Source organism: Argiope bruennichi, chromosome 1 (assembly GCF_947563725.1).
Source record: "Argiope bruennichi chromosome 1, qqArgBrue1.1, whole genome shotgun sequence".
Taxonomy (NCBI): domain Eukaryota; kingdom Metazoa; phylum Arthropoda; class Arachnida; order Araneae; family Araneidae; genus Argiope; species Argiope bruennichi.
In genome coordinates, this window is record NC_079151.1 from 137,067,682 (window position 1) to 137,088,592 (window position 20,911).

The following is a 20,911-nucleotide window of genomic DNA, read 5'->3' on the forward strand; positions in this document are numbered from 1 at the left end:
TTATCCATGAAGCTCTCTGGCTGAGACGTCTGATGCGGCGCGCATTTGCTCTTGCTTTTTTAAATGCAATGAGGTTTTCAGTTGTAGGGTATCTACGAAAGATCCCCCATAATCTCTTTTGGTCCCTATAAGCTTCATGACAAGCGTCGTTCCACCACGGTTTGTGATATTTTCGTGGAAAAGACGAGCGTTTAGGAATTGTAGCATTCGCTGCACCAATGATACAGTCAATAACATTTTGGACCGAATTAGTAATACTAGTGGGAGTGACCATTTCCTCGGTAATCACCGCTTTCCTAGTAATTGTACCCCAGTCTGCCCTCTGGAATATGTAAGTCTGTGGATATTGTTGTGTCGCATTATTCTCATCAGCGTGGGAAACGATCAAGGGAAAGTGATCGCTATTATACAGATCACTTGCTACTATAACGTTCAGCAAAGGAAAAAGTGCTGGAGTGCAAAGAGCTAAATCAACAGAATGAAATGTACCTGTGGGTTCATGGAAATAGGTTTTCTCGTTATTATTGAGCAGACAGAGACAGTTATCAGAAATTAATTGTTCTATCTGTCGCCCACGAGAATTTGTTCTATCAGAACCCCACAAGGTACTGTGTCCATTGAAGTCGCCAAGCAGTATGAAAGGCACTGGAAGTTGATCTATCAGAACATTAAGATCGTTTTGAGGGATGACATCGTTTGGTGGTAGATAAATACAGCAGACTGTAACTAAGGTTTTGACGTGCACCTGTACAGCCACAGCCTGCAAGGGAGTGTGTAGGTTTAGGATAGTACTGGGATAACTGTTGGAGGTCAAAATGCATACCCCGCCAGAAGATAAGCCAGTAACGTTATCCTTTCGGACACAATTATATCCACGTATCTTCAAGTGAACATTTGACTTCAAGAACGTTTCTTGAAGCGCTATGCAAACAGGGTGTGTGGAATTCACGAGAGCTTTGAGGTCTTCAAGTTTTGTCCTAATTCCCCGACAATTCCAAGAAATAAAAGGGGCCATTAAATTGTGGGAGGAGGACTGTTATCAACGCCAGTGATTCGAGTTGCTGACTGTTCGCAACCCATCTGGAAATCCTCATCATCCTCTGAAGGATGGATTTTTAACAGCTCAGAATTAGCTGGATTCCCAAATAAAGAAGGCAAGTCCTTCGTGGCAAGACCAGCTTTGCCTATATCAAGAGCAATTGATCTTCGAGATTTCAACTCTTTTAGGGAAGCACCTGTCCTTGAAAATTTCAAAGTCAAGGACTTTTGGGCTTTTGATATGCCTTTCTTTTTCTTAAAGTTAGACTGTTTTGCTTTTTTTGGACTTGTAATTAAGTCTGAATCGGAATCAGATGATAAAATGGTGACAGGCTTTGTTTGCACCTCAGAGTTTCTGAGAGACTTTGTTACGGAGGCGTAGCTACGACCTTCTGTTGGAGTCTGCGCTAACACCAGTTTTCTGGCTTCCTTAAATGATATATCATTTTTTACCTTCGTGGTTACAATCTCTTTCTCGAGCTTCCATTTGGGACAGGCTCGTGAGTAAGAGGTATGCTCTCCCTTGCAATTTGTGCATTTTTCTTTTAATGTGCAATCAGTGCTCTCGTGACCAGCTTGTGCACAACGAGCACATGTAAGTGTGCCGCGACAATTAGCCTTTGAATGGCCAAAACGCTGGCACTTAAAGCATCTCAAGGGATTGGGAATAAATGCCTTCACAGGTAATTTGAGATATCCTGCTTTTATCGATTCTGGTGCTTTATGGGAATTAAATGTCAGAACTAGATGCTTCGTGTCAAGAAGTTTTCCGTCACGTCGAATAGTAATACGACGGACATGTGTCACTCCTTGCGAGCTCAGTTTCTGAGATATTTCCTCCAGTGAAACATTAAACAATTCACCACAGGTTATAACACCTTTGGATGAATTTAGCGTTCGATGCGCACTTACGTTTACTAGTATAGTAGCTAGCGCTTTCAATTTCAGCAGTTGTTGAGCTTGCTTGCGGGAATTCACTTCTACAAGCAAGTCCCCAGAACGCAATTTTCGAATTGAAGAAACTTCTCCAACCGTACTAGAAATAGCCTTTTCCTCTAGAAATGGTGAAACTGAATGAAAATTTTCCTCTTCTTTGACTCTTTTAATTACAAAAAATTTTTCAAATTGTTTTTCAAATGGATTTGTTACAATTGGATGCCCACTGAAGGGAGCACGTTTGGATTTGCCCATACGATATTAGAGGTGTTTCAGGCCCGACGGCACCACCCACCACGGAGCCCAACAAGGGATGGCAGCCACCGGCTCTAGATGTCTAGCCTCGGCACTTACCATAGTGCTAATCGGTTACCTATACGCTAGGAGTTACCCCCGGGGACAGTGACCACCCTTAACGCCAAGCCCAAGGAGTAACCCCTTCGCTTGATCCCTAGCAGACTAGCCACTCAGGTGACTAGCTACCAGCCGATTGATGCACCGGGGACCACAGTGCACCACCCGTCTTTCAAATGGGTCGCTACGCACGGCCAACACGTGGGACATTGGCTGTCCATGAGAAGCAAGAAGCAAACAGAGCGGCGACAGCTTCTCATGGAGAGCTCCCTCGCTTGCCGTCGAGGGAAGGAAAGACACAGCAGAAAGCAGAAGGCGTAGAGGAGAGCGAACTGAAAGGGAGTAAAGATCCCTGGGAACCTCGGGATTGGGACACCCGTACTCACCTATAGTAGGTGAGCCCCTGAGGGGCTTTAAAACCGATTCTTAGTGGTTCTAAATAGTAAATATATAAAATGGCATTACGTTCAACTCAGTGCTTTCTTTGTAATAGAGCTCTAAGTACCAATGCTTTAATTATGATTATCCTGTTGTTTGGTACCAAAATATTTATAAACAATTTTAAAAAGTATACATCTATTCAATATAAATAGGTATATTTTATTTTCCAGAAACTTTAAAATTATCAAAAAATGTATATAAATTGTTGTAATATGATAATATAAAAAGGGAAAATCTATGCACAATTCAAGTGCGTCGTTTCAGAATCTTCTAAAAATCTACTATTTCTCTATTATTTCAAAATCTTCTAAGAATCTACTATTTCTCTATTGTTCCAGAATCTTTTAAGAATCTACTATTTCTCTATTATTTCAAAATCTTCTAAGAATCTACTATTTCTCTATTGTTCCAGAATCTTTTAAGAATCTACTATTTCTCTATGGTTTCAAAATCATCTACTATTTTTCTATTGTTTCAAAATCATTTACTATTTCTCGATTGTTTCAAAATCATTTACTAGTTCCCTATTGTTTCAAAATCATCTACTATTTCCCTATTGTTTCAAAATCATTTACTATTTCCCTATTGTTTCAAAATCATTTACTATTTCCCTATTGTTTCAAAATCTTCTAAGAATCTACTATTTCTCTATTGTTTCAAAATTTTCTAAGAATCTACTATTTGTCTATTGTCTCAGAATTTTCTAAGAATCTACTATTTGTCTATTGTCTCAGAATTTTCTAAGAATCTACTATTTGTCTATTGTTTCAGAATTTTCTAAGAATCTACTATTTGTCTATTGTTTCAGAATTTTCTAAGAATCAACTATTTCTCTATTGTTTCAGAATCTTCTTCCGTGTCCGCTTGCGATCAGCCAAAGGTGCCTGGTCCATGCAGGGCTCTCTTCCACAGATATTTTTTCAACCAGGAAACTGGGCGGTGTGAGAAATTCATCTATGGTGGATGCAGAGGAAACGAAAACAACTTCCTCACTCAGAAGGACTGCGAAGCCATGTGTATGAGCTAAAAGTAAGAAATTTTTAGTTTAGTTTATTTATATTAACGTCCCATTTTAAAGCAACACTAGGGCTATTTTGGGACTGACCTCGTCATTTTGAACCGTGGTCAGATGACGCAGACGACACTTGAGATGACACCCCTTCTCTCTCCAAAAGAATTCCATTTATTCGCTTTATTGTGTAAATGAAAATTTACACAATTACTCTATAAAGGGAACTTTTTCAGGAGCCTTGAAATTATATTAGGAAAGTTTCTATATATCGAATAATAATTCTGAACAGTGAAAAAAAGTTTTTGTATAATACATTGTACATGTATATTGCGGTTCTCTAAATCCATGGATTTCTTTCATAAGAAAGGATATAAAATATGGAAGAAATAAGGAATAATTAGAAAATAAAAAGGCAGGAGGATAATAGAATGAATTCTCCAATTCTAACTGTAATAAAAATTCACGGAAAATGTGACGTCATTTGTGGAAAAAGGATTAAACAATCGGAGGCGTCATGTGCTATGTTTAGAATCCGTTTCATAAGTTAGTTTGTTTCCTAAATTGGAGTTTCCCTTTAAATACATTTTAACTTCGGAACAAATATTTTTCTCTTTGAATAAAAGAGAATAAAACTTGAAGTGATTTTGATCAAGGATTATATTCAAAAATTATGTTAGAAATTGCTTTGTCAAAAAAAAAAAAAAAAAAATGAAACTTTAATTTTGTTTTCAGATTTTCAACTGAAACATATTTTCAGTCATTCTATTTTCCGCATATTCTTTTTTGCCCTTCTGTTTAATTCCAAATTTGATGCATATTTACATTTCAGATATTGAATCTGTGTATAAAATTTTACTCGTATAGATTTCTTCTTTCGGTAGGTATCTTGTTAACTTAATTTGGACAGCCCAGCCTACAAATATCCTCTGAATGGATTTCGTTCAAAATTTGACCGAAATCTATACCAAATTTCATCCGCGTAGCGAAAAGTAGTTTTGAGTTATCGTACTCACAGTCATACAGACAGCAATTATAATAAGAAAAAATATGTTTGTCGGGCTCAGGGAAATTTGGAAAGTCTCTAGGAAAATTCGTCAAAATCTCGAAATCTGATTTTTCGAAGATTACATTACTTTGCATACGAGAAAATAAAAAGCAGCTTATTAATTCTCGATTGCAGTAAAAACACTAATCATTCGCTAAGAAATGATCCATTAAGTCACATGAAGAAGATGCAAGGAATATTGTTCTGCCAAATTTAAAAATTTGTACGGTTTTTTTTCGTTGGAAAAACAGTTTTGTGATCTACTACTTATGCTTTTCCTCTTGAAGATTTACTATTCTTTAATTTAATATAGGCTGTCGTGATTTGGTAGCAAAGTTTAGGTTTCGGAAACAGTAAATCGTGGAATTCAAAAACAATGCTATAAAGATCAGCTGATTCTGTTAATCGTTAAATTCGTCTGAGACAAAGTTATTCCTTTATTACGTTGTAAATTCTGGTTCATTTTTCATTTTTGTCATTTGAAAAGAGCTTAAAATAACGAAATAGTTTTTCTATAGCTTTTAGGAACATAATGAATTTCATTTGAATGTTCAATATAATTTTCAAGTCATATGAATGATAGATTTTTGTTTTCAGTTTAATATCAACAAAAATAATTCTTTCTGTATTAGATCTAACATTTTAATGATCTATAGCATATTGAATAATGAGTGCAGATTTTTATCTATTAAAAATAATTTTGAAAAATTTTAAATTTTTTTTTCAGGTTAAAACATTTATGAGAATATAAGCCACTTGAAGGATTATCAAGAGAAAAGCAGTTTATGTAGTGATAATGCAAATGATTTGTTATGTGAATAAATCATGAAATTTCTTAGTATTTTATTATCATGCATGACAATTTACATCTCACTATGAAAAAGTTTTTATTAATAAACAATTAAATAGGATTTTCAGTAATAAAAAGTCATCAATCTTAAATACAAACTGTCTCGGGGGAAACTTCAGTACATAAAAGTATGCATTTTATATTGACACTTACAAAAATACATTTTTTTTATCATACGTCTTTCTGTAACATCTGTGTGTACAAAACGCCGACGTATTTGAACAATAAACGTTCTTATTCATTGTTGAATGACAACAATAACAGTATCTTTGAATGTTTTTACAGCTGTTGCTTGATTCAATGTTTAGCTAGTTAATCCAGCTGAAAAATTGTTATTAGAAATGCTTGGAGCGGGGCAGGGGGGGGGGCTGGTATTCCATCCATTAAATGAGAGGAAACCAGATGTCAAAGAAATAAAGAAACATGCTTGAAACAGAAGGTTTAACAAGCGCTAAAATAGGATTAACTTCTAAAAATGGATAATTATTATGACTTACTGACACCATATCAGTCCTTAGACTTCCAACGGGACATATACATCTCACTAATCTTTTAAAATCAACTTAAATAGTTCTAAGTAAAAGTAGTATTTTTGGTGGGGAGGAGAGAGTGTATTTGGTCATCATGTCCTAGCCACGGGGGTTTAAAAACATTTGGAAAAAAATCGAATAGATTTGTCTAATACAGAAGCTATTATCTTCATTTTCTACATGATTTCAGAGAAAAAGATTTCAAAAAATTGATGGTCTAAGGATTAAGGGTTTAAAAAGACGATAATCTGGTCGCCAAAAACGACCAGGAGTTGGAATCACAGCATTTCTTTTGCACATTATATGAATTTTTGTTCAATAAATATTGCAATAAAATTTGCTATTTTTTTACAATCTTTATAAATGTTACTTCATAATACGAATGGAGTCATCACAACATTAAAAAAAAACGTTATAGAATCTATAATCTATGCATGAAATTAGATGAGACACTCTATGATGTTTTAGCTGTAAGTAAAAATAAACAATGATTTCAAAATGAAATAAAAGTTTTATAGCACTAAAAATAATTAATAAAAATTCAGAAATACCCAAATTTGTGACATGTACGTTTAACGAAATCAATAATAATTTTGAAAGAACATTAAAAACATGTATTGTATTTTTTAGTTGGAAAAATTGTAGCAATACTCTTAATACTGAGATTTATGTGTCATTAATGCATTTGCTTGCAATAGCTTGTTGCCAGAACTGCAATTATTGTGTCTAGGGAATAAAAATCAATCCCCTTAAGATTATCGTTATATGCATGATGCGCGTTTAATAAATCATCATATCATCACAACAAAAAATACTGAAAGAGGATTTTACTGGAGTAATATCGATAAATACAGAGAGATTAGTTATTTTTTCTGTTGAAGGGCTACGTAAACAAGGAAAAATGAAGTCAGAATATCTCAATTTCTATGCTCAAGAAAAGGAATAGATTTCGTCAAAAATCTTCAGAGTGAATTTGTATGCAGAATATTTAATACCATGAAGTTTATGTGTTAAGATTTTCATGTTGAAATGTTCGGATGTTTTATTTAACATGTTTCTATTTATCATGAAAATAGGATCTTTCTTCAAGCTTCGTGTAACTCAAAGAAAATAACAATCTTTCTCTCGGAAAGTAACAGTGAGTAAATCATTTAAGAGTAGAGATATATAAAGTACCACGTACAAATTTAAAATGTGTCGACCTATCTTGTACCTTTAGATTTAAAAATATTTCAAAAGCATATTGAGAGTAAATGGTAATCGGGGATAATTGATTTTATTAATAGTTATCAAAGGCATTTCAAGGGTAAAGGGCTCTGAGGGAGAAATTAGTTATTTTTTTCTTCTCTCGATTGTTATTAGCAACACGGCAACGATAAATAGCGTCTGGACATAATTTTTATGTTTTTTTTCAATCTTTAGTCATCAAAGCAAGCGTAAATGTGTCCAGTATATAATAAGAATTTTATGTTGCATCATTAAATTTATCTTTAAAATGTGAATAATGTGAACATTATGCACTTTTAAAATGTGAACATTATGCACATTGCTTTATTTTGTCATATTTTGTCCTTTTTCCTCCCGTAAGTTGCGAAATGCATCGCAAAATGAATTAGAATAGCTCATTTGAACAGTATCTCTTGAACATAATGACAATATTCAATTAAAATAATGTGACATGCTTCATCAGAAATTCCACAGGAAATGTATCGATAAAAGAGGTATATCCATACAACTTACCACTCCCTAATGATAATTTTTGTTTTCCTTTGGCCTAAATTTCTTCTTAGAAATGAAGAATCTAAAGTTCTTCAGATTTAAGCAGACACATTGATATTTAATTCAAAAACATTTGATAACTTCTGAACCTTGTTAGAAAGGAAATAGAAATTGGGTTGAATAGAAATTCGGGAGAATTTCTTTTGAAATATAAAAAATGCGCATTGAAATAAAAAAAAAACAATCTCAAAATATTATACATTTTTTACAAAGAAATTTAGAGTTCTGCAAGATAATGCATTTTGAATTTTAAAAAATTTTGTATAATAACACTATGTCTAGTCGACAAAAATGTCTATTTTTGACATCATTTTCATTTTTTTTAAAAATCGCATTATAAAGACCACAGAAGCTGCTCATGAGATTTTGCTGTGTATGGAGAAAGAGCAAGGCTTCAGTATCTTGCCCTCTGTTGTGTACAGTGCCTTTATTGAAAAATAAAAATGAAAAAGGGATTATATGAACTTCTCGCCATAAACCTGAAAAATAAATAAAATAAAAATTGTGATCTTTAAAAAATTTAAACTCAAGATTTTAACGAATTCCCACGTTTTAGATCGCCTGAGTTCCAAAAACACATTTTTGGAAAATGACGGATGAAATTTGGTAAACGGTCTTTATAACAAATTTGTAGATTTTTATCAAATTTTAAACAAAATCTGTTCGGAAGAAATATTGTCTGCGTATTTGTTCGAATGTAATTTAATACAATAACTGTAAAAGAAAGAGAGCTAGATAGATAAAATTCTGCATACAGAATTTACATTTACATTGTTCACACCTGTCAAATTTTGAACCTAATCTAACAATGGGTTGACCATCTGTCGATCTGTAGTCTTAGAAATATGTAAACGCTATAGCTCGAAAACGCAGTGGCTTAAATATATCAAATTTGGTATGGGATCTTGTGATTAGAAGTAAAGTTATGTGTCAATTTTTTGCCAGTCGGATTCAAAAAACGTGTCTAAGACACAAATTCGATTTTCAGATACTTTTAAACGAGTTTTAAGCTCCAAAAAAGCTCGCAAAAAAGAACAATATAGAGTCATAAAATTTCTAAATTCACTCTTAAGTTTAATATTTATAACTGCTATACGCCACTGCTTTATAAAGCGTTTTCTGGGATAAGAACTTTAATAGAGAGTATGCTAGAAAGTTTTGAGGAAACCATTCCCACTGGTTTAGCAAGAGAAAAGGAGCAAATGTAAAGAAGAAATGAGGATCAAGTGCCATTTGAAAACATATGTAAGAGGTGCTGAAAACCTGCACCATCAAGACACATATCCTATTTCGGAATATTTCAAATATTACTAAACCACACCTTCCTTGTAGATCTTATCGATATCTTTCGATGTATTATCTCAGGTTTCCGAAAACACTTGTGCGCGTGTGTTGTATAATACATCGGTGGGACAAAATACTGTTATGACTTCTGCCGCGCAAGGGAATGAAAAGAAAGAAAGTTGGGATTTGTTTGTTTTAGATAAAACGGATGATAAGTTTCATAATCATCGATTGCGAAAGCAGCTGAAAATGTGAATAACGGTCGTTAATACGTAATTCTTGCTGAAGCTCCTTTCCGATAAAAAAAAATGTGTTCAAAAACCATTAAAATTATCTGTAATTAAAAATTATTTTTTTCTTCTGATCTTGTATAGTTTGGCCAATGCAACGAATGAACTAAGAGATTGAAATTGGCTAAATAACTGTATAAATTGGCCAGCGTTATTGTCATATATATATATATATATATATATATATATATATATATATATATATATATATTATTTTATGTGAAGCAGGATGCAGTTTGAAGACAGTGAAGATACTTTTTATATTTTTTAATTCTTTTTAATCCATCGGAAAAGCATAATTATTTACAGGCAGAGACGCGGACATGACGTCCGCCACAGCGCAGCGCCGAAGCCGAAGTGGGGAAGAAGGGACGAAATAAATTATCCCTCGTCTTATATAACTTTAGATTTTGATAGGGAAAATATTTCTCCACAGTGCTAATATATTATTGAGATTCTGATAGGGATTTCTGACGCATGTCAATCACATGTAAGGGAAACACAGGGATCTTTTAAAAAGAATGTGCTTACTGGACAATTTCCTATCTCTCCATCTCTCCAAGCGGACCGTGAGAATGTGTCGGCGTTTAACCGATTCAGCAATTTTATAAAGCTTCTTTTGAATTAATTAAGTAGAGAAAGTGGAATTGGACCACGAAATAAGAGAATATTTTAGAATGAAGTTACTATGGGCTAAATTAAGATAAAATCTTGGAAATAGGTTGAAATTAAAGTTTAAAACACACACACACACACACACACACACACACACACACACACACACACACACACACACACACACATATATATATATATATATATACAGGGTTAGAAAGAAATAAGTTATCCACTTCAGAGATTCTAAAAAGCATTCCATTGATCTAAATGAGATACAGTTTGAACTACAGATTATTGAGATAATGCGCATTACATTTATTAAATAATAATAAAAGAATAGCACAAAACTTCACCTTTAAGTGGCGTTGTAATACACTTAAAACCCTTTAATATGCTTTGTAATTGTTAAATAAAGTAAAATTAAAATTGAGAAATATGTCCTCCTTCATTTTCAACAATATTCTCTAATCGGAGAACAATATTTTCTATAGATAACCGGAGTGAGTCCGCCGGAATATTAAGAATATGGCGCCGAATGTTGTCCTTCAAATCTGGTAGAGACAATGACTTTTAACGGTAGAAATTGTTCTTCAATTAACCCCACAACCAAAAATTGCAAGGGGTGCTGTCCAGCGAGCGGGGAGGCCATACTATTGCGAAATGATGGCTGATAACTCATGAAATGCTGTATTAGCATTCGCTTTACACGACGATCAATATGTGGTGCATCATCCTGCATGAAAATGATGTCTTGAAGGTATTCATGCTATAGAAGAATTGGGATTACAAAATCCTTCAGAATATCATGACACTGAGAAGGAACAGATTTGGATTCCATTTGAAGTTATTTCTTCAAAGAAATATGGTCCATTGATAAAGATAGCTGTAAAACCACACCATGCTGCCACTTTCCAGGATGCAAGAGTTGTTCCTGGATAATGTGAGGGTTTTTCTCTACCTCAAATTCGACAGTTGTGGGTGTTAACTTGCCCATTGAAGCAAAAGTGGGCCTCATCATTCCACAGAATGTTCCATGGTGAAGTTGTGCCAACCTCCATTCGAGTAAGCGCAACTGAAGTGCAAAGGTTTTACGGACCTCTAAGTCCCCGTCCTGCAACAGGTGCACAGACTTGGTTTTGTATGGATAAAAATGCAAAATCTGCCGTACGATTTTTCGTATACAGTTAAATACGGTATATCCAGAACACGGGAAACAACTGGCAAACTGGCATTATTATGCGGCGACTGACTGCTGGCTTCAACGAAAGCACTTTCGATGCTGGAAGACAGGATGTTTTTTCTCGTCCTCTATCTAGAAGAATGCCAAGTTGCCCATTTTTTTTTAAATTTATGCATCATCTTGCGTAGGGCAACTGGAGACATTGAACCTCTTCGTATCTGCTTCATACGACGAAATTCCTTTAGAGCTGCAACGGAGTTTTGTTGGTTCCGGTAGAACAATTTCACCTGTAGCGCTTTTTCTTGCAACATAGGCATGACGAACAGAGAAGTAACTAATGTTCGTGCAGAATCCGCCTTCTTTTTGAAGTAAACCGACAATGAAATATGTAATGGTCTGGGTCGCCAAGGTGACCACAGGAGCACATTGGAGAGCCTAAATATTTAAATCTATGGAGATAGGCCGGGAAAGGACCATGCTCACTTATAAAATAAATTAAAAATTTCTTACTTATTAAAATTTTTTCGTCAACCACGTCCAGAAATTCTCTTACCCTGGCCCCTGATGGAGACTCGTAATTATTCCAGTAGAGTCTCCATTCATTCAATATTAAATTTTTTAGTTTCTTTCTCAGATATGAGTAGGGGGCCGGGATATTTTGGGGAATCCCATTAGTTGTGGCATCTTTTGCATGTTGATCGGCCATCTCATTTCCTATCTCATTCCCTCGTGGGCCTTAACCCACGAGAGGCCGATCAACCCCTTTGCCTCAATTATATTGTGTTTAATTTTGTTTACTAATTTTGATCTGGTATTGCCACTCCTCAAGGCGGAAATAGATGATAGGCTGTCAGAGAAGATGTTAACTTTGATATTTTGTCTGACAGCCCAGCTGGCCGCAAAGTCGATGGTGGCCAGTTCCGCCTGAAAGACTGAATTGCATTTCTGTAATTTGTATTTGATATTTTCTATATTAATATTGTTTTTAAAGATACACACCGCGAATCCAGTTTCATCATTCAACTTGGATCTGTCGGTGTATATCTCGTATTCAGTATTATTTAGTTTTTCGGGCAGTATAATAATTCTATTTTCAGATGGAATATTTTTAATATTTATATATCTATCTAAGTCTGTTGTTCCTATTGGTGAGTCGTATTTGTCGGAGTTGGCAACCCAGATCTGGAATTTTATATATTCGGCCTTAGCCACAACGTGAAGAGGGGGGATTCCACTTAATATGTTAAGGACGTTGGTGGAGGTGGTGTTATATGCTTTTAAAAACCGGAGCAAAAAAATTCTTTGTATGGAGTGTAGTTTTTTTATTTGTTGATTTGTTAATGCCCCGCCCCAGATACTTGCTCCGTAGAACAGGGCTTTTTCTATGACTGTTTTATACCATGTTTTGATAAATTTTTCATCTACACTCCAGTTGGTCCGGCTAACACGATTAAAGTTAGAAGTTAAGCTTAAAGCTTTGTCCGTTAGAGATAGAATGTGGGCGGTCCAGGACAATTTATTATTGATATAAATACCTTATATTTTTAGGCTGTCGCAAACCCTTATCGTATTATCGTTAATTTTAAAAGTGGGTTTTTTATGTAGGATGGTAGAACCTCTTTTTGAAAAAATTCTTGAAGCTTTACTTCGGAATACCAACGCCTGGCTTTTTTCTATAGAGACTTTACTTTATTTCGCGACACCCTGAGGTCATCATTCCAGAAGCGGAATTTCCTGGCAGTCCGTTTTGGTTTCTTTTTTAATTGTTTAAATGCGCAATTTTGAATAAATTCGCAGAAAGTTTTAGTAAAGTTATTTAGATCTCTATGATTATTTATATTATTTAATTTTCTGTTATAATTTTTAATTTGCATTAATGAATTTATTGATACCATATTTTGATTTAAAAAAGAAGTCCGCCTCTGGAATATTTTCGAATGTTAATTTAAAGTAAATACATTTATGGTCGCTTTGGGACTCTAAGTCCAGCTTTTGGTCTTTCCTCTTCGCCGGAATGGAGAATTCAACCTTAAAATTGGGTTTGTTATCCGAGTCCCCTAGGAATATATTTTTCTCCAACAACCCACTATACAAGCCTTCCTCGTCTATTTCCCCTTCTACATTATATATTATAATTTGGGGTGAGCGAGGTCCAGGAACTATTAGTTCGAAGGAGTTGGCAATAGATTGGTCTTTCTTAAGGAGGTCTTTAACGTATTCTAAATCGTTAGCTGTGGCAGTGATTATTTTTATACCACCAACGTGTATGGGGGAGATATTAAGGATACGTACCGATGAGTCTCTTTCCTTTATTTCTGAGAGGATTATTGTTTTGTTATCCTCATAGTTATCTCGGTCGGGCAATTTGGGTTTAATCAATAGCACCCCCTCCCTTTCCTGTGGGAGCTGTATCTTTGGACCCATGGAGGCCGCCTGGGCGTATGACATTGGCGTAGCGTTTTTAATGCCTTCTTCTAAGGCTTTGGAACATTCTTCTTGTTTGGACCTTAACCCCTCGCATATTTGTTGTATTTTCTCTAATTGGGGGCCATAGTCCACCCTCATTAGGTTATCGCATTGTTCTTTAGTTGCCTTCAATTTTCCCATCAGCTCATGGTTTTCACTGTTTAGTAAATAAAATTTTGCCTTAAGTAGGGCAGCCTCATTCTTGTTAATTAGTTCCTTAAAGTTAAAATTCTCGTCTGATAATTCTATGATTTTTCTTTCGGCAGTTTTCAATTCAGTGTATACCTCCTGGATCTTGTTAATAATAAATTTAAAATAATCTTTCACAATATCATTGCGTAAGCCCTTTCCAAATTGTTTTTTATCCCTGATCAGCCCGTCAGAAAGGACACTGTAATCACCTAGTTTATCCAGAATCTCTCTGTGGAGGGAGGGGGAAAAGTCTCCAGGTCCCAGAGTAAGGGCAAGCTCCTCAACTCCATCGTGGATCGTACCCGATTTGGTGTTGGTTTTCCCCTGGGAACCCGAGGCTGTATTAGGCTCATCTGTCTTATTTTCTTTGGAGCGACCTCCCGCCATAAAATGTAATTAGAAGATACGTGTTTAGTCAGGGATTCGGGGGTAATCTTATTTAAATTATCACAATGGGGACACAATAAAAATCAGTTTTAAAAATGGTACATAAAATCGTCAATGTAAAAGCATAAAATTTTTAAAATCCATTATTATTTAAAAGACAATACATAATATATAAAATCCCGAAAAACCACAAAATTTTAAAAGATATTAAAATACATATAATGATCGCTAAAATTTAATAAAAAGGTTCTATCAATACGAAAAATTCAAATATAATGCTCACTCACCCACTGTTTACGTGAATAAAGTCATTGGTTGACGTTCTTCACCATTTTGAGATTCAAGAGTTATAAAAATGTTTTTATAGTCAAGGTGGCTGTTGGAGTTCACTTAAAATACTGGAAGTCGTAACTCTTGATAGCACTGGGTTCAAACAGGCCGAGACCGTCCCCGATGAACAGTTGTTGGTGATGTGGCTCTAGGCTGACCCCAAGTCAGTCTCCAGAATCTGGCAATGTGGTGATATCCCAGGAAATAAAGGGAACTGAGCACTAGCAAAATCAAAACAAATGTAGAATGAGCGCCCCCAGCATAGGTTAATCTTCAAAGCAAATTTCCAATCACACAAAACAGGGTTTTGGGAAAGGTATTCCTTTGGATTTCTAGATTAGTAAATTCAAAACTATCTGTTGCATTTGCCTGTAGATTTTCTCTGAAGTTAGCTTGGTCTCTTCTTGAATCTCCGCTGGCGGGGGGCGTTACTCACAGCAGGCGTCATCCATGGATAATGTAGAGGTGTAGTTCTCGTAATTCGTTGTCAATTCCAGTATTACCTCTTGAATATTTCCTTATATTCTCTATAAATATGATAAGTAATAAAGACTATTGTTGAAAGGGCGTGAACAGCCACTCTTTCTCAAAGGGCCACGCTAAAGCATATGTATATTTGGGTTTAATAAAAAACACCAATTACACATTAAAACCTACTAGTTGTTGTAGTAATTTAAAATATCATAGATAAAAACAATTAGAACTATAAAATTCTATAAAAAATTGAAGAAAAACTTAAATATTTTCCGGATGCTCGGAGCTCTCGACAGAGCCAACCTCACTCGACGGCGGCTAAGCTGGAAGTGGGGGATTGGAAAGTAGACACCCACGAGTCCCCCGGTTTACCCGAATGGGTGTAAAACCACCAGAGGGGACGCGGGGAAAAGATCCACCCCAGCCCGCCGAAGATCTCGTGGGCCAAGCTAGCCCAACGGACAGATTTGGATTGGATTGGATTGTAAGGTTTAGTGGCGCAAGAGCCATATCTGGCCATACTGCGCCAGACCTATAGTTAAAATATTAAATACTTGTCTTATATAAAAATATGTAAAACATTATCAACAAGGTGTAAAAAATGACAATAAGAAGAAATATTAAATAAGATGATAAAAACCAACTGCTTTTAAAAATTTAAAAAGATTTTTATGGGGACGTTCCCCCACTAGCATTTGCATGTCCACTGTTGAAGCATGAAAAAATCTTAGACGGTGATGTTTAAAATCAGGACATTCAACCAAAAGGTGATGAACCGTTAAAATTACTTTGCATCTCGTGCAAAATGGAGCTCTATCGCCGAATAAAAGATGTTTATGTGTAAGACGTGTGTGGCCAATGCGGAGTCTAGATAATTTAACGTCTAGCTCTCGCACTGGTAAACAAGGCCAGAAAGAAATAAAAGGTTTTATCGTGTGAAGTTTGTTATTAATTTGATTGTTCCATGACTCCTGCCAGAGTGAGTAAAAATGACGTTGGATTGCATTTTTCGCATCATTAAATGGGATGTCTCTCTGTATAAGCAAAGACGAACTCTTTGCAGCATTATCCGCGAGCTCATTACCAGTGATTCCAACATGACTCGGAATCCAGCAAAATAGTATCTCAAACCCCCTGTTTTCGAGAATCCTTAGAAGATCTAGGATTTCCACGGCAACTGGATGAATCCGATTTTGAATACTGGAAAGTATTTTCAATGAGCTCATACTGTCGGTATAGATACAAAATTTTCGCTCAGAAGAGAGTGAAATCCTCTGAAGAGCATAAAAAATTGCCAATAATTCAGCAGATAGAACTGAAAGGGATGTGTCTAGGCGGTAACTGAATATATCAGTATCGAAAACAATTCCGCAACCAACATGACCATCCGACTTTGAACCATCCGTAAAAACTTTTAAGTAATCTAGATACTGACAGTGATGAGAATTAAAGAGATTCTGGTAGACAATAGGGGCAGTATTCTGCTTCTCAAAACTAGAGAAGGGATTTAGAAAGGAAAACTGAGGCATATTCCATGGGGGAAAGGAAAAGAGATCAGCAGTCTGTATCATCTTATCATGGAGCTTGGAATCACGAAGAACAGATTTAGCTCTCTCGAAAAATGGGAGAATGTGGGAAGGTCGAGCATTATGAAGTCTTCGAAGACTAACCGGAAATGTCATAGAGGACAAGGGGTGCTTCGGAATAGACAAAGCTCGAAGGTAGTACTGGGCAGATACTTTTTTTCGTCTTAAACCAAGTGGTAACTGATGGCAGAGAGCATAAAGACTTTGCATTGGTGAGGTTCGAAATGCACCAGAGCAAATTCGCAAAGCTGAATGGTGTACAGTGTCAAGTCTACGTAAGACCGTAGAACGTGCAGAGCCATACACCATACATCCGTAATCAATACGGGATAAAGTCAATGATTCGTAAATTCGGAGCAAGGAAGTGCGATCTGCTCCCCAAGTGGTTCTGGAAAGAACTTTAAGAATATTTAATGTTCTGTCACACTTCTTCCGCAGATGTAGAATATGCGGAAGGAAAGTGAGCTTACGGTCAAATATTATTCCTAGAAATTTTATTTCATTGACCACAGGTATTTCAACATTCCCAATATGGATTGAAGGATCCAAATGAATGGCTCGTCTTCTACAAAAGTGAATACATTGACTTTTTTCAGGAGAAATGGTATGCCCGTTTTTATCGCACCATCCTACCAGTTTGTTAACGGCAACCTGCAATTGGCGCTCTATTAAGCGCATGTTGCTTCCTTGGCAGGAGATCTGAAGATCGTCAACATATAACGTAGCTTGAATAGATGAGGGTAAAACATTAAGAATTTGACTAAAATAACTGATAAAAAGTGTAACACTGAGGATACTTCCCTGTGGAACACCCTCAGCTTGAATAAAAGGATCGGAATATAAATTACCGACCCGAACACGAAATGTGCGTAACGATAAAAAATGTTTTAAAAACATGGGCAAATTTCCCTTAAATCCAAATTTTGATAGTGCAGAGAGAATACCAAACCGCCAGGTACGGTCATAGGCCTTTTCAATGTCGAAGAAGACAGAGACCAGATGATTTCGACGGACAAATGCATTGCGAATTTGAGTTTCAAGTAACACAATATTATCAAATGTCGACCTTCCTCTGCGAAAACCACTTTGAAGCAACGGGATGCATTCTTTCCTTTCCAGTTCAAATACAAGACGGGCATTAACCATGCGCTCAAGTGTCTTGCATAGACAACTTGTGAGTGCGATAGGCCTATAGTGCAGAGGGTTAGAGGAGTCCTTACCGGGTTTCAGTATTGGAATCACAATAGCTTCATGCCATTGTGATGGGAATTTCTGTTCAATCCAAATACGATTAAATAAAATTAACAGATTGGAAAGAGAAGTGGCAGACAAATGGCGAAGCATGTTATATGTAATTCCATCTGGACCAGGACTGGTATCATGAGTCTTCGATAAAGCCGTCAGCAATTCGTGCAATTTAAATTCCGAATTGTATGGAAAGGATTTTCGAGTAGAAAAACACAACTTTTTCTGTTGTGCGCGATTCTTAATTTCTACAAATGAAGGCTTATATGAATTATCAGAAGAAACCTGTTCAAATGCATATCCAAGAGCATTGGCGACATCTAATGGGGAAGATACACTTCCATTTTCTGTCTCCAGCACAGGAATAGAAAACTCTTTGTAAATACCATTAGCCGCTTTAACCTTCTTCCAGAGTAGTTTCGAAGAAGTAAAGGCTGTGATGGAAGAGATGAAATGAATCCAAGATTCTCTCTGGGTTTTTCTACGGATACGACGAGCATTAGCTCTAGCACGTTTAAAAGCAATTAAATTATCTGTTGTGGGATATCTTCTGAAGATATTCCACCGCTTTTTTTGTTCGCGGTGACTGTCGCGGCAAGCTTCATTCCACCACGGTCTCGGGAATTTCCTCGGACGTGGGGAGCTTTTGGGAATGGAATTGTTCGCAGCATCAATTAAGCAGTCAACTACATTTTGTACTGCCTCTGAAATATCAGTCGCTCTGATCATATCTTCCGAAATTCTTGCCAGGTGCATGAAAGCAGTCCAGTCTGCCCGCTTGAATAGGAAACGTGGGAGACAAGAAGTCGCTCCACCTCTATCATCATAGGAGACCATTAAGGGGAAGTGGTCACTATCATAGAGATCACTTCCAACCATAAAATTGAGTAACGGAAAGAGATCGGGAGAGCAAATAGCTAGATCTAGACTGTGAAATGTACGTGTGGGTTCGTGGAAATACGTTTTCTCGTCATTATTGAGCAGACAGAGAGAGTTATCAGTGATAAACTGTTCAATCTGTCGCCCACGAGAATTTGTGCTTTCCGAACCCCGCAAAGTACTATGAGCATTAAAATCGCCAAGAAGCAAGAAAGGTTTGGGTAATTGGTCCACTAAACTATTAAGTTCATGTTGATTGATGACAGTGTGTGGCGGCAAATAAATGCTACAAACTGTGACAAGGGTTCGTATATGGACTTGAACAGCCACAGCTTGTAGAGAGGTGTGTAAATTTAAATGAGAGCTCGGGTACAGGTTGGACGTTAAGATGCAAACACCACCGGAAGTATTATTTCCAGTATTAGCATCTTTCCGAGCACAGTTGTAGCCACGGATTTTCACAGCAATGTCATGTTTCAGGAATGTTTCTTGAAAAGCAAAACAAGCAGGATGGAGCCGATTAATAATATGCTTGATGCCAAGAACTTTGGACCGAAGACCACGACAGTTCCAAGAGATGAAAGTTCCCATCAAGTAACAGAAGTATCAAGTTTATAATGGCAAGTGTTATCAAGAGTTGGCGAAACATCGCAACTCATTTGTAATTCATCCTCCTCGTCAGACGGATGGAGGGAAATGGAATCGGGACTTTTAGGTGCGCCAAAAATGGACGTTAAGTCCTTATGGACATTACCTTTCGTCGCAAGTCCCAAAGCGACGGAATTTTGTGCTGTAGATTTTTTTAGCTTTGATCTTAAATCTTTTGGCGAGAGTCCCCGTTTTGAAAGCTTTAGCTTAAGTGATCTTTGCGAATTAGAGTTTGGTTTAGATCGAAATGGTTTGTTAGTTTCAGGTGTACTGGATGCTGTATTTTCTACCTCAGAATCGGAAGATTTTTCAATAGTTGTAGTTTGAGGGTTGTATTTTACACAATTTGTACATTTACAGTTGACACAGAAAGGTGTTTTTGCAACGGTAGCATAACTCACACCAGGTTTGGGTGTTTGAGCTAATACTTTTTTTCTTGCTTCAGGATACGAAATAGATTCTTTAAATTTAATGGAGGTTATTTGTTTTTCAACTTTCCAGCGTTCGCAGACTCGAGAAAACGATGTATGACAGCCTCCACAGTTCACGCATTTTTCGGGGGCGTTACCCTGTTCACTATCGTGGTCTTTTCCTGCACAGCGGGCGCATGTTAGAGTCCCGCGGCAATTAATCTTCGAATGGCCGAAACGCTGGCATTTAAAACATCTCAAGGGGTTTGGGATGTACTGTCGTACCGGTAGTTTAATGTATCCAGCATATATGAATTCTGGGATTGTTGGTCTATGAAATGTAAGGATATAATGCTTTGTGGGAAGGAGTTGTTCATCCCGCCTAATGGAAATTTGGCGTACGTGAGTCACTCCTTGGGGTTTCAATTCCGCAGTGATTTCTTCAAGGGGAACATTGAACAATTCACCACATGTTATTACACCCTTGGAAAAATTTAAAGATGTGTGAGAGGCAGCGGTTACAGGGATGTGAGCTATAGCTTTCATTTTAATTACTTGCTGTGCTTGTTTTTTCGTAGAAACTTCGATCAGCAAGTCACCAGAACGCATTTTCCGTATTGCAGCGACTTCACCAATTGTTGCAGTGATTGCTTTCTGCACTAGAAAAGGTGATACAGAATTAAAATTTTCGTTTTTATCACTGATTCGTTTTATTATAAAATATCGGTCAAATTGTAGAAGGTTAGTAGTGATATTAGGTAGTTTACGATGCCCACTGAAGGCAGATTTCCGGGAGGAGCCCATGCGATATCGAATAAGATTCAGGTCCGACGGCACCGCCCACCACGGAGCCCAACAAGGGAAGGCAGCCACCGGCTCTGGCCATTCCCAGCCTCGGCACTTACCTCAGTGCTAATCGGTTACCTATACGCTAGGA

General features: G+C 36.6%; 2 protein-coding genes across 2 annotated transcripts in view; one reads left to right on the plus strand and one right to left on the minus strand.

Moving 5' to 3' along the window:
* The window catches only part of LOC129968656 (carboxypeptidase inhibitor SmCI-like), a 40,517-nt gene extending 34,850 nt beyond the window's left edge, over nt 1-5,667 (plus strand). Inside the window, exons 5-6 of the mRNA XM_056082810.1 lie at nt 3,615-3,798; nt 5,554-5,667. Coding sequence (XP_055938785.1) covers nt 3,615-3,796 — 182 coding nt within the window. The 3' untranslated portion in view covers nt 3,797-3,798; nt 5,554-5,667. The remainder of the gene's footprint in view (nt 1-3,614; nt 3,799-5,553) is intronic.
* A 13,839-nt stretch (nt 5,668-19,506) lies between these two features.
* Nucleotides 19,507-20,583, minus strand: LOC129975243 (uncharacterized). The gene has a single exon (XM_056088285.1). The coding sequence runs from the start codon at nt 20,581-20,583 to the stop codon at nt 19,507-19,509; it is 1,077 nt and encodes a 358-aa protein (XP_055944260.1).
* Nucleotides 20,584-20,911: the final 328 nt, after the last annotated feature.